This window comes from Rhea pennata, chromosome 6 (genome assembly GCF_028389875.1).
Source record: "Rhea pennata isolate bPtePen1 chromosome 6, bPtePen1.pri, whole genome shotgun sequence".
Classification (NCBI taxonomy): Eukaryota; Metazoa; Chordata; class Aves; order Rheiformes; family Rheidae; genus Rhea; species Rhea pennata.
Window position 1 is genome coordinate 12,897,673 of NC_084668.1, and position 12,038 is coordinate 12,909,710.

General features: G+C 42.3%; 1 protein-coding gene across 3 annotated transcripts in view; it reads right to left on the bottom strand.

The window, feature by feature from the left end:
• The window catches only part of SLC15A2 (solute carrier family 15 member 2), a 53,826-nt gene that overhangs the window by 1,824 nt on the left and 39,964 nt on the right, over nucleotides 1-12,038 (bottom strand). For all 3 annotated transcript variants that reach the window (XM_062578546.1, XM_062578547.1, XM_062578545.1), the window contains 7 exons: nucleotides 11,853-11,934; nucleotides 9,944-10,069; nucleotides 8,972-9,136; nucleotides 6,213-6,259; nucleotides 4,475-4,585; nucleotides 2,967-3,063; nucleotides 439-585 (listed from right to left, as the gene is read on the bottom strand). In XM_062578546.1, the coding sequence (XP_062434530.1) occupies nucleotides 439-585; nucleotides 2,967-3,063; nucleotides 4,475-4,585; nucleotides 6,213-6,259; nucleotides 8,972-9,136; nucleotides 9,944-10,069; nucleotides 11,853-11,934 (775 nt within the window). The remainder of the gene's footprint in view (nucleotides 1-438; nucleotides 586-2,966; nucleotides 3,064-4,474; nucleotides 4,586-6,212; nucleotides 6,260-8,971; nucleotides 9,137-9,943; nucleotides 10,070-11,852; nucleotides 11,935-12,038) is intronic.

Here is a 12,038-nt window from a genome sequence, read left to right on the forward strand (position 1 = left end):
CCCTTACTACTTCATTGCAGGCTTGGGTAGGCTAAACCCCTTTTAGTCTCTTAGCTTAAAGCATATGCCAAGCCTCCAGACCATCCTGTAGTCCTTGTGATACTTTTGCCTTGTTGCCACTGTAAAATATACACCAGAAATATTTCACTGAGAGAAAACCTCCATATTAGAGAATATGGTCTTTCCCACTAAAACTATCCTCTCGTTCTCTGTTCCAAAATTTATCAGAAAAAGGTTTCTTGACTATAACTGAGCAGACATCTTCAGTGAATAGGGCTTGAGGGAACCCAACAAGCTATGTTATAATCCCACTTCTAGCTGAAGCACAATTAACACTGTCAGTAACCATCATGCCAAATGACATGCTACAAGTCAATGGCATATGCAGGAATAAACCCTAAAGTCTAATTGTAAGCCCCTTATCTTTAAGGGTAGTACCTGAGAATAGGAGAAGGCTAGTCCCGTGATAGAGAACATCACTTCACCAGCAGATATTAATAAGTACTGTGGTAACTGCCAAGCCATATGGACATTGTTGGCTTTGATATCTTCTGACTTCCATATCTGAAGGGCGCCTCTAGATATCTAGCAAGAAAATAAAGGTACACTGATTAGCTGGTGAAAGATTAGATCCTTCTTAGCTTAGATTCCTCAGAATTTGTCAAAATGAGTTTTAAGCAAATATGGAAGCAAAGCTCTGCAAGCAGGGTGTGACCTCTGCCATATTCAAGCCTACTAGTGGGACAGGCTGACCCCTCCACAGAGCAGAGATGACAGCATGGAAACGTCCCACCTAGTTCATGTGCACAGGAGATGCACAAGTTATTCCAAAACAGCCAGTTGCCTTCTCCAGCAGGGTGGGGAATGGCCTGTCTCATACTTGTGTAGAGCCTGTGACCTGCTGCTGCTCACAGGGTCAGAACAGGACAAGAGAGTAAATGCTCATTGCATCTATGTGATCATTGCTCTCATTTCATTGGCACTATACAACACTCCTGCTATGTTGACATCCACACAAATCCAGTTCAGGAATTCCCAGAACAACAGAGATTGTCCCAGGTCAGATGTATTATTCTTACAGCTATAGCATCTGTACTTTTTTTTTCCTAGATGTAATTAATGTAGTCTGTGATGCAGAGACTGTCAGAGAGGCAGAAAGATTTGACTAGTAGCCAGGAAAATACCAAGCTCAAATAACTTCAGGCAGAAAACTATGTTTAAGGAGGGTACTTGGGAAAATACAAGAGATGTTTACGAGACGTACTTATCACCATGTAGAGAGGCAAATCAAGAAAGTGTATTTTAGAAGGCTAAAGGGGGTGAGAGGAGAGCTGTGTGTGTTGTTCTCTAGCCCATAAAAAAAAGTCACAAGCACCATACAATAACGGCACACTGAGGAAAGCTGGGTGGAAGGCAGCATCCCCATGATTTAAGTATTGCAGTTCAGCCACATTAGCAGACTTAATATATTGCATCATGGTTCTTTTATATAGCACTCCCTGCACAGCAGCAGGGCATAGTACAAATCATTGCAATAATTAAAAGTGATCTTAGCCTGGAGCACATTAACTCTCTACATAAGGAGGAAACCACAGGATAAGAGATAAGAAAACTGAGTCAAAAAGGTTGAAGGACTAGCACAGGGCCTGGAGGGGCTGATGCACAGAGCCACCCCTGAAGCAGTCACGACACAGAAAGAACTTTGGCAAATGGGGCCCACAGGCTCGAATCTCTGCCCACACTGAATGGGACATGTCTACCTCAACTGATCCCAGCTCAGCTGCACTGGCAAAAATACCTTTAGTTTAATATTCTTAGTACAACTAATATATTCAGGTCCTCATCTGGCAAAGAGGCTTGTGGCCATGAAAGGTCTGGCCAGCATCACTTCAAGAGTGCGTATAGTTTGTGTACCTAAATCTCTGCACTCACAGATGGCAGCATCTCTTCCCTCCAGGACTGTGTATGCCACTCCAGCTACTGGAGTGAAAAAAAAAAAGAGCCAGGTGTTCTGCAGCTATATTTTTCCCCCCTACATATTTGGGCTCTGCAGACATGGACAGCTCCCATTAATTGCCCAACACAAAGGTGTTACTGCCAGGGAGTAGTTGACAGCACTTGCTCATCACAGAGTGCTCAAAGCCCCAGAGGGCAACTTAGCAATGTGCCCTGTCAGACCTGGTTTGTCTGTGTGTCTGTGCGGTGGAAAGGTTAAAACGGGAACTAAGCTGATCATACTCATCTACATAGCTTCTGCCAGCTGGATCAGGGTTGGAGTAGTGTGCCTAGAGGCTGGCAGTCAGTCAAAAGAATCCACCCTTCTCAGCAGTGATCAAATCCCATCAGGCCTGCGTCACTCAGAAACCCATGCCTTGACTTTGTACGAGGGTCCCAAATGAGAAAGGACAGATGCACAGTCTCAATCTCCCTCAACTCTGTCCCTCTTCTCCCCACACCTAATGCCCAAGGCTCGGAAGATCAGCCTTCAGATCAGTAAGTAAAGCCTGAAGATGCAGAAGAGTGTTTCCACATTGAGTGAGAGGCATTGCCACATACAGTATTTTAAAGACCAAAAGCAGCATTAGCTGGAGTGTTACAGACTGTCTCTAGTAGCTCTTTGCAATGAGCTGGGTCATTGTTAATTTAACAAGGATGATGTAAAATCAGCACAAACCACAGATCATATAATTTTCCATGGAGGATTTCCATTAAGGAAAAGACCTTACTTGTTTAACTGCAAGATCTGACAAGATCAAAATGTAAGGTAAAGGTAAAGTGCACACCCACCCCTTTGCTTCTGTAACTATCAAACCTTTTACCAAGCCTCATACAACAAAATGCTTTTAAATGGCCACTGCCCAGGTCTCGCAGGGTGGAGAAAGCATGTGAGAGTCGCCAGCGCAAGAGCAAAAGCATTGACAGAGACTAAAATTGAACCAGCACGTTACCATCAGAGGGTCACTTACATTAGTTATCACAACAGTGTATGATGCGCCAAAGTCGAGCAGCCCTAGATCCAGGGTGAACTCCCCCGCTTCAGTTATACACCTTCCGTTACTGTATCTTGATACGAGAACAAAGTACAGTACTTCCTGGTTAGTCTCGCAAACAAAGAGTACAGAGTAGAGCTATCAAAAAGGTCCCTATGATGGCCTAGGGAGGATGTATAATGTAAAGCTGCCATCATGTTTGTGTCAGTGGATCACTAAAACTCTTGCTGTCTTTTCCTTCCAGAAATACTTAGGCACTGATTATAGTTCACCTAATAACCTAAGTAATTGCTAGCATTTTTTTTAAAATGATTTCTGCTTCTTCCTAGCACCGATTATTTTTCCCAAGTTTACCTTCCAAAACTATTCTCCACTCCTTTAGGAACTGTGGGTCAGACTAATTAGCCAGGCCCAAGCAGCCTTCAGGAAATGAGACACGCGCACCCACAAGCCACTTAGAAATTTCCTTTCAAAAGAGCCTCTGCATTTGTTATTCTGGTTTTGGATGCTTGAGATGGCACAGAGGCTCAGCAGCATTGCAACAGTGGCTGCTGCATCCTACTAGATTGCAGTAATAAATTTCTTGGATGGAGCTGATGCAGAGGAAAGCCATAAAGTGTGTTTTGAAACATTACCGAGGCCAGAAATACCTTAAGAGAGCCAGCTCCAATGCTGCCAAATCCAAGGCCATATGGAGCTCCTGTCTAATGAGTCCAGGCTGCAATGCCATTTGATGTTACTTGATATTACCAGTCCACTTACCAACACTTCGTAGCATGGAATACGAATTAGCCTTTTTCTGAGAGCATCCTGACACTAACAGCTTGGGCCTGGGAGAATATCAAAATAGAGCAGATGGCACATGGCAGAGGGGACTTTTCTATCTCCCACCATACTCTGCTGACACATGCACAAGGACAGCTAGCCTCTTCCCTCCAGTCCACCACATAGTGTGAATAAAAGTTCATAGAAAGTCAAGCCTGGTATCAGGACTTCTTCAAAAGACTTTTGGGTTCCCAAAATTTCCTAGACCTGCCTCTGAAACTTCAAATAATGCTCTAATTGAGATGCTATTATACTCATCATGCAAATACAGTTTAAGTTTTGCCCTTGCTTATTTATCTTAATCTAGCCAAGGGACAACATCCATGGAAAAGGAGCTATCCCAGACACTGTTCAGAGGCTGAATCTATTCAACTACATATCAGACACAGATACTGATCTGCTATCCCGTGGCTTAAACACCCTGTAGACTAAATGCATGGTACTTCTGGGCACACACATCAGTGGCCCATATCTCCTGCTCTGGAGAGGGCTGATACTCTTTTTTTTTTAAAAAAAAACACACCAGGTTTACAAACATTTCACAAAACTTAATATCAAGACAGCAGCAACGAAATTTTTTGCTATTTGCCTGAGAAAAGCCCCAACATACCCAAGGAAAGGCTTCAGTAAAGATCTTTAGCATAACAAGGTAAACTTACTTGTCCCTCTCAAGCAGTGTGTACTCAGAAACACTGTAGTTTTTCTGAATGGCAATGAACTGTTTGCTGTCAATGGTGAGGTTGACATCTTGGCTCAAACCGTTAATAAATCTGCAAAGAAAGCGTATTTCACTAGGGTGTTAGACAAGGGAAGAAAAATATGAGACACTGGAGAAGTGTGCTTTCTCTCCCAAAGCACTAACTCCATAACGTTATACCAGCCTCTCCTGCAAGCTACCAATATTTTAACCTGATATTCTGCCCATTTTTGATTTAACATTAGTTTTCCCATTGCTGTATAATTTCACTCTCTTATTCTCTTGCCTGGGTAAAGTGACCCAAGACTTTTTACAAGGTAGGACTCACAGGCAATCTCTTCCCTGATACTTTCAGCGATACTTTCTCCTTGGCTGTTCAAGAGTTCAGACTCACAGACCACCCGGGAAACCAAGGCTTGTCTACACAAGAAAGGTGAGTGTCCTGACGAGTGTATGCCATGCTAGCACACTTGTCAAGGAGTTTCTGGCAGTGGGAAAGAGTTTGAGGAAAATACCTTAGATTGTTAGCAAAACAGAAACTTCCATGGGAATATGCATGGGGTCTTCCCCCCCCCCCACACACAGTTTATGTACTTTTTCTACACAAAAAATAGGTTTTCCTTTTGACAACTGAAAATTTATTAGTAAAAAACCAAACACTTCTCATCTGATCTAGCTCTATCTCAGTATCTTGATTTTCTGTTGTTAATGGTGGGGCAGGGGGGAAATCCCTGAAGATAGTCAAGTGCTTAGAAAGTAACTTTTCAGTGGAAAAAAAAAAAAAAAAAGCATCTTCTTAGCAAAACCTCTTTACAAATTTTTGCAGGGAAAGTTTCAGGATTGTCAAAATTGGTCACAGAAAAATAAAAATTGTTCCTGATTGCAGGTATTTAATCAAATCTCCAAGGTGATTGTTCGTAGCAGCTTCACAAACAGAGGGCAATGAAAAATACTGCTTTCCTGCTCCTATCAACCCACACTTTCAGATATGGGAGTCTGATAGTTTTATACTACTTAAGTCTGTATTTATTTATTTAATTTTCAGCTTGCCAAAATCCTCCAGAGGTCTACCTGGAATCCCTGTTTTGAAAAGCCTGCTGCCTCTGCATCTCAGCAGGCTCACACACACACACACCACATGATGCTGTGCTTGGAGGTAACGGTGACCTCAGTGAGACAGCATGTCTGCACAGCTCAGCACAGGACTGTTCAGGGACTAGCTGAAATTTGGAAAATAGAGTAGCTGGCTCAGCAGAGCCCAGTGCCCAGCTGAATTGTTTATGAGGATGTAAATTGTTGCTGTATCTGATTTAGCAGCCATTTGTGCATAAGGTATCATGGGTTGGCTGGCTTGCAGAGGACAAATGACATGGGCTCTTTTCCAGATTGCTTCTTCATTTTCTTTTCCAATGAGATAGGAAACAGGGAGACAAAGTTACCAACCTTCCAAAGGACAAGATCTTTCACGTTAACATCTCAGCCCAGACTATACTAAGCATTAAGGGGTAATACTTTTCAGTTCAACATGATAGGGAGGGATGTGACATGTTGTCAGCCTCAGCAGACAACACCTGAATCCTTCTTGCATGAGAAATGCAGATTAGATTTCAACCCGAGAACATCTGGGTTATGTTATATACAGTTCACTTTACACAAAAGCAGTTCCCGTCACCCCCAAATTCTCAAAAAGCAATTCCTACCTAACTGCTGCCAAACCGTTTTCTGGCTTTGCTTCCAAGTCTGTAATCTAAAGAGGTGGGGGGGGGAAAGTCAGATTTATTAATATTGCCTTATAAACAACACATAACAGAAGATACTAGCGTCAATGGAATTGCACACATGTTGCAGAGCCCATGAAAGTCAACTGGACTCTCATATAAATCTTACATCAGGTCACAGAACTGAAGTACTGGCATAATCAACCCAACAGCAAAGTTTCTGTTGACTTCAGCTCCACCAAGGGCTTAAGATAAGGTCATACTATTTTTCTCACCTCCTGTGTAATATACACTACAACGTTCCAGCTAGTCACCCTTTTACTGAGGCGTACAGCACTCCCCGAAGACGTACATCTTGATCATAAGACAGCAAGATAGTATTATCTACATTAGCCTGTTCCAACAGTTACTTACAGTTAAACATGAGTGCCTTACTCATATAAAACCTGCAACTGTCTGAGTAACTTCCATCCCTTCATTCTTGACATATTCACAGACTTCATGGAGTTTAGAGCCAATAGAGACCCCTAGGTTACTCTTTCAGTCATCACATTTCACTCACTCTCCTTATCAGCTGGATAGTTAATAATATGATATACCCGCATTTGAGGAAGGCCTATTTGGCATATAACACAGAGAAGACATTAAAGACACAGCCCATCCTGAAGATTGTATGTCATACAAAAAGAATACAGTGAAGTTCTCAGCTGACAGTAATCCACAGCTGTGCCATGTTGAGTGTAGCTGGCCCAGGAGTCTCAATTTGTGCTGCCCATAGATACAACACAGGCAAGCCAAAGGGCGTTTGGAAGGCAGATTTCTCTTAAAAGTTTGCTAGCTTTTTCTTCTTTAATCCTGATGCTAAACTCTGAGCTAAGGCCAAGGATCCAAATTCCAACATACCTATAAAACATCTACTGGACTTTCAGTGTGATATGCTCATCCACAAATAATAAAATGTGCCCTAAGTAATAAATACCCATAATGAATAATAAACATCAGAGCAATAAATCAACAGCAGCATTTCTTTCAGGGGGGACACATGGGGATTAACACTCAGTGCAGACAGGCCAAATTGGGGATCATCAATGAAAGTGAGAAGTAGACTCTCCAATTTATCACCTGTCCCCTGAAAATCCACAAAGGAGAAGAAAACAGTTTCAGTTTGGGTCCTTCCAGAAAAGCACTACCACCTGACCAAGAGTGCCAAATCTTGTAGGGAGGAGGGCTGGGCTGGGACATTTCACACAGGGCAAGCCCAGTGACACTGGTATTGCCCTCCTTTTGTTACAACACTGAAGAGTATGATTTATCCTGCTGGCTTCCATTCCTCCCTTACCTTGAGCTGAGAAGTGATGGGGCAAAGGCATCATCCCACAGCACCACCGTTCCCCAGCCCGTGGGGGCCTGCCAGTGCCAGTGGCAGGTGTTAATTCAAACTCAAGCTAGATGGCTGGGGCAACACAAGAACATACCTAATGCAAAAGGCAGTTCTGCTCCAGCCTGTCTCAGGCTTTCTCTTCATGGGTTTGGAATTAGCCAGTACAGCCACAGCCTATGACAGCCTAGCATGGCACTGAAAGTACAACTTTGACTATATTGTTATAAACTTGACACAACAACAGTAGTAGTGATTCTCAGCATGGGCAGGTGGGCTTTTAAAACTCTTCTGAACATATGCCAGACCACCTATTCTGTATGATTTCATCCCTTGGGAATCCATCTTGGGCTCTTATCACTGGCTATTCTACCACAGGCCTTGTGGTGCCCTTCTTTCTTTTCCTGCTTTGTTTTTCCTTTTAAAAGCACCAGCTTCTGGAATCCAAGGACTTTGTAAAAATCCTTGTATGGGAGTCCATTTCTTAAGGAAATGGTACACAATCATCAGGATCACAAGGAAAGTTTAACATCATTGCATAAAAACACACTGCAGGCTCCAAACCACACAACAGCAAAGAAAAAACAACCTAGGGAAAAATAAATTGTTAAAATCCTACATTTTAAAACAGTTATGTGATTTCTGCTGTACAGTATTGAATACTTGGAGTGCCAACCCTGCAAGGTAGAAAGCTGAGAAACTGCAGATAAAATTAGTATTTTAGCATGAGGACAGAGTCTGATGGCATTTACACACACACACACCCCACAATGTGGAATAACACCATCTGTTTCAAGGGAGTTTGAGGTACAGCTGCATGTAGAAGATATCAGAAATCCAGCCCTATACATCCCATAGCCTCTGCTGCAGAGTTGAAATGAATTTAATCATTTATTCTGTTAAGCAAAACGAATGGGCCCTTTGTGTATTTTTACTAAACACTTGTAATAACTAAGCCTAGAAATGTTGTCCTAATGTTTTTATTCCATACCCAGCCCTAGAGCCTCTTTAACATCTTTGCTTTATAGAACCTTCTTCTGGGGAAAATCTCTAGCTCACTGCTTCCTCAGCTTTCTCAAGCTCTACTGCCTAGCAAGTATTATTCTGTTCTCCCACTGCACTATTCACTGGATTTAATTGCACCCAGTAGTTCTCAGATGCCATAACACCTCTATTAATCAACCAATAGAAATGTGTACAGATCCAGTGCTGCTAGCTAAGAAGTCAGGTTTAGAGCATCTGAGAGCAATCAGACAGACACTGCAACAGAGCAAATGAATTAATGAACCTATTACCCCATTACCCATTGTATCATCTCAGTCATTGAATTAATACTGTATTTACACTTCACTCCCACACTCACTAAGCGACTTGATAGGCTTCCTTCTGCCTCAAAAACAATTAAGCTGTATACTGATTTTTCCTTCACGGTGTAGTTAAAAGCAAGAGACAATCCTTGATGTTGCAGGGTGAAGTGAAGGCTCTGTTGCTCTCCATTCAATATTAATTTTGAGTACTCAGCTGGGTTCTGTGGAAAGAAAACAAACTTGGTTACACACTTTCTCCACTTGAAAAAGGCTCTGGCTCTTCCCACCAAGTGCAATCCTATCCTCTCTAAGGAGGAAGCCTGTAAGGAGAAGGTAACAACCAGAGCTGTCTGAAAGCTTCCCCTCCTACCGCAAAGGGCTTATGTTGTCCTACAGGCTCCAGGCTGGTCCTAGTCAGAGCTCAGAGCATCTCCCTTTGCTGGATGCAACCTGGAAGCCAAAGAGCATGTAATGCATACACAGCTGCCCTTTCCCCCAGCCCTCATCTGCCCAAAAGGAACATCTAGACTGTAGCAGGCAGTTGATGGCCGAGGGACTGCCATGCTGAGACCTTAACTAGACTCACCTTTAACACAATCCGAGAGCTGAAACAGGAAACACCCCAATGCCCAAGCCGAATTAACTGCTTTCCCTTTTGTCCTTTGCAGGTAACTTATTTCACATGTCATCCAAATTCCAGCAGCAATGCCTGGTTAGTGTCTGAGCATTAAGAGATTGGAGCAAAGTATCTGCACACACTCATCCTGGGACAATTATTATTTATTCCTAATCATAGATGAATGCAGTTAGTCATTTGTTCCTTTGCAATGGAACTATGTCTCCAAACTTTCCATTTTTGTCTGGTCTGAAGACAGTGCCACATCTCCAAAGCCATTCCCATGCACCTCTAAGGCAGAGAACATGCTCTAGTAGATACTGGGCTTTACCGAAGAGTGGCTGAAAAAAAATCTCCAATTTTATTTAAAGGGACTATGAGTCAGGCCTGCTAGTCCCACACATACACTTACCTGAAAAGCCACTGTGGGCTGCTGAAATAGGTGCTGGTCTTGAATTGTCACTTGAACAGGGTTCTTTGCCAAATTCAGGACCTGAATTAAACTTTCTTTTGGAACAAGTTGAGGCATATCGGTTTCCTAATTAAAATAAAAGGCTTTAAGTGCTATCTATATGCTTTATTAGAGCTCTTAATATCTCTTCATTTTCAGTCATGATAGTGTTCCTCTCCATAATGACACTTTCCATCCTCAACAGAAGTTGCACTAAGAGAAACTGAATATAAATCTTATTTAGGGAGGTTTTCATAGTGGTTCTATAGCCCACCGTTCTTCACAAAGACTGCTCTTCACACCATTCAATGCATAGGCTACACTACCGCTGGGCAGGTAAAACTACGTCCCTGATCCCATTATACAGCTCCCAAGTGCCTAGATTTAACCGGCTGCCATCAGAAAGGAAAAAATTTTGCTTAGCATTAGATGAGGATTTCAAAAGCACCAACAAGAATAATTCTTTTCCCACTGCACTCAGTGACTGGGAAAAGAATTAGGCCAAAAGCTGTTTTGAAAATCCAGTTCCAGCTGTGTCTGTAATTGGTGCTTTTAAATCACTTAGTGCCATGCTACCTAATGGCCCACTGTAGAGTTCTTGCTCTCTATCTTCCAAGAGAGGGACAATGATGTCTGAAGCACAGAATTATACTTTTTATCAGGAATTATTTCCTAGCAAGTGTACTTCAATAACTTTCTACCTCGTATTACCTGCAGATTTAAAACTTCTTTCCCCTCTTTATTCCTCACTTTATTTTCAGGCAGCCATAATAGAACTATTCAAACTTTTCTATCTCATGCCATAATTTGGGTATCGCAGGCAAGGCAGTTTTAATCTAGCTTGCCAGAGAAGATGTGACAATCCTGTTGTCACCATGCCCATATGCTGCTCTGGAGCGACAATCCCATGACCAGCAAACCCTGTCACTGTGGCTAGTTATCTGCACTACCAACAGCAGAGGCAAGGGTGAGCCCTCCTATCTCCTTCCTTGCTAGAGCTCTGAGGCAGCCTTTAGGCTATAATTTTCATGCACATGCAGGGGGGGCTTCTGAGCCACTGTCCCTCCACACAGAGGAGCTTTTCAGTGCTCAGACAGAGCTGCTCTGAGTGGCAATGACAACATTTCTGTGCTCAAGCAAGAAGATCAGAAAGGAGCACTGAACACACAGAGCCTTGTTTCAGTGGATTCACCTGAGGAACAGGTGAACGTCAATCCAGCGCTTTGCACCAGCCACTTTGTAATAGCGCATTTTAAGTATACATAGAAGTGTTAAAAATTAATCCCACAGTGACTTTTGGCTTAGAAAAGTTAGCCGAAGCATGCAACACTGGTCTCAGGCCAGAAATGAATTTGCTCAGTTAACACTGAGTTTACAAGGGATTTGCTGGCACCCTGGCTGGGGATGCCAGGCAGTCCCCAATACCTGTGACTACAGAAGTGAATGCATTTACCTGCACCACAAATTCGCCTTGTAAAACACATTCCCACCCTGAAGTAGGCAATGACCAAAACAAAAATACACAAAAAAATCCAGTAAAATATAGACAAACTACTGCAAGAGATAAGAGAAAACAGACTACCTTTTTGGTATTAACCACTAGCGTTAACTAGATGATTGTCAAAGCACTTTGATGATGGAAATCACTATAGAATATAAACCAATATAGATGATCGCCACAGCAAAACTGCAAAGACTAGAGAGAAAGAGAGACAAAAAGAAGAAGAAAGAGAGCAAGAGAAAGGTAGACAAAGTAAGATTTTAAAATAGCAATTGGATCAGTATGTTTAATCATAAAGAACATAAAGATCAGAAAAAAGGCTGCTGTGAAAACTAGTGATTTCTGAGGAATCTTATGTGCTATACTTACATTTATTTTGACTTCTACAATGGCTGCAAGTCCAAATGCCATCCCTGCAAGGATCATACCTGTTGCCATTTTCCTAATAGGTCTACAGAGTGAATAAAAGATATCATTAAGAAAAGAAATCAGTAATTTAAAACATAGACTATCATTCCTCAGAGTTAAAGATATGACAAAGTCATGTAATAAACT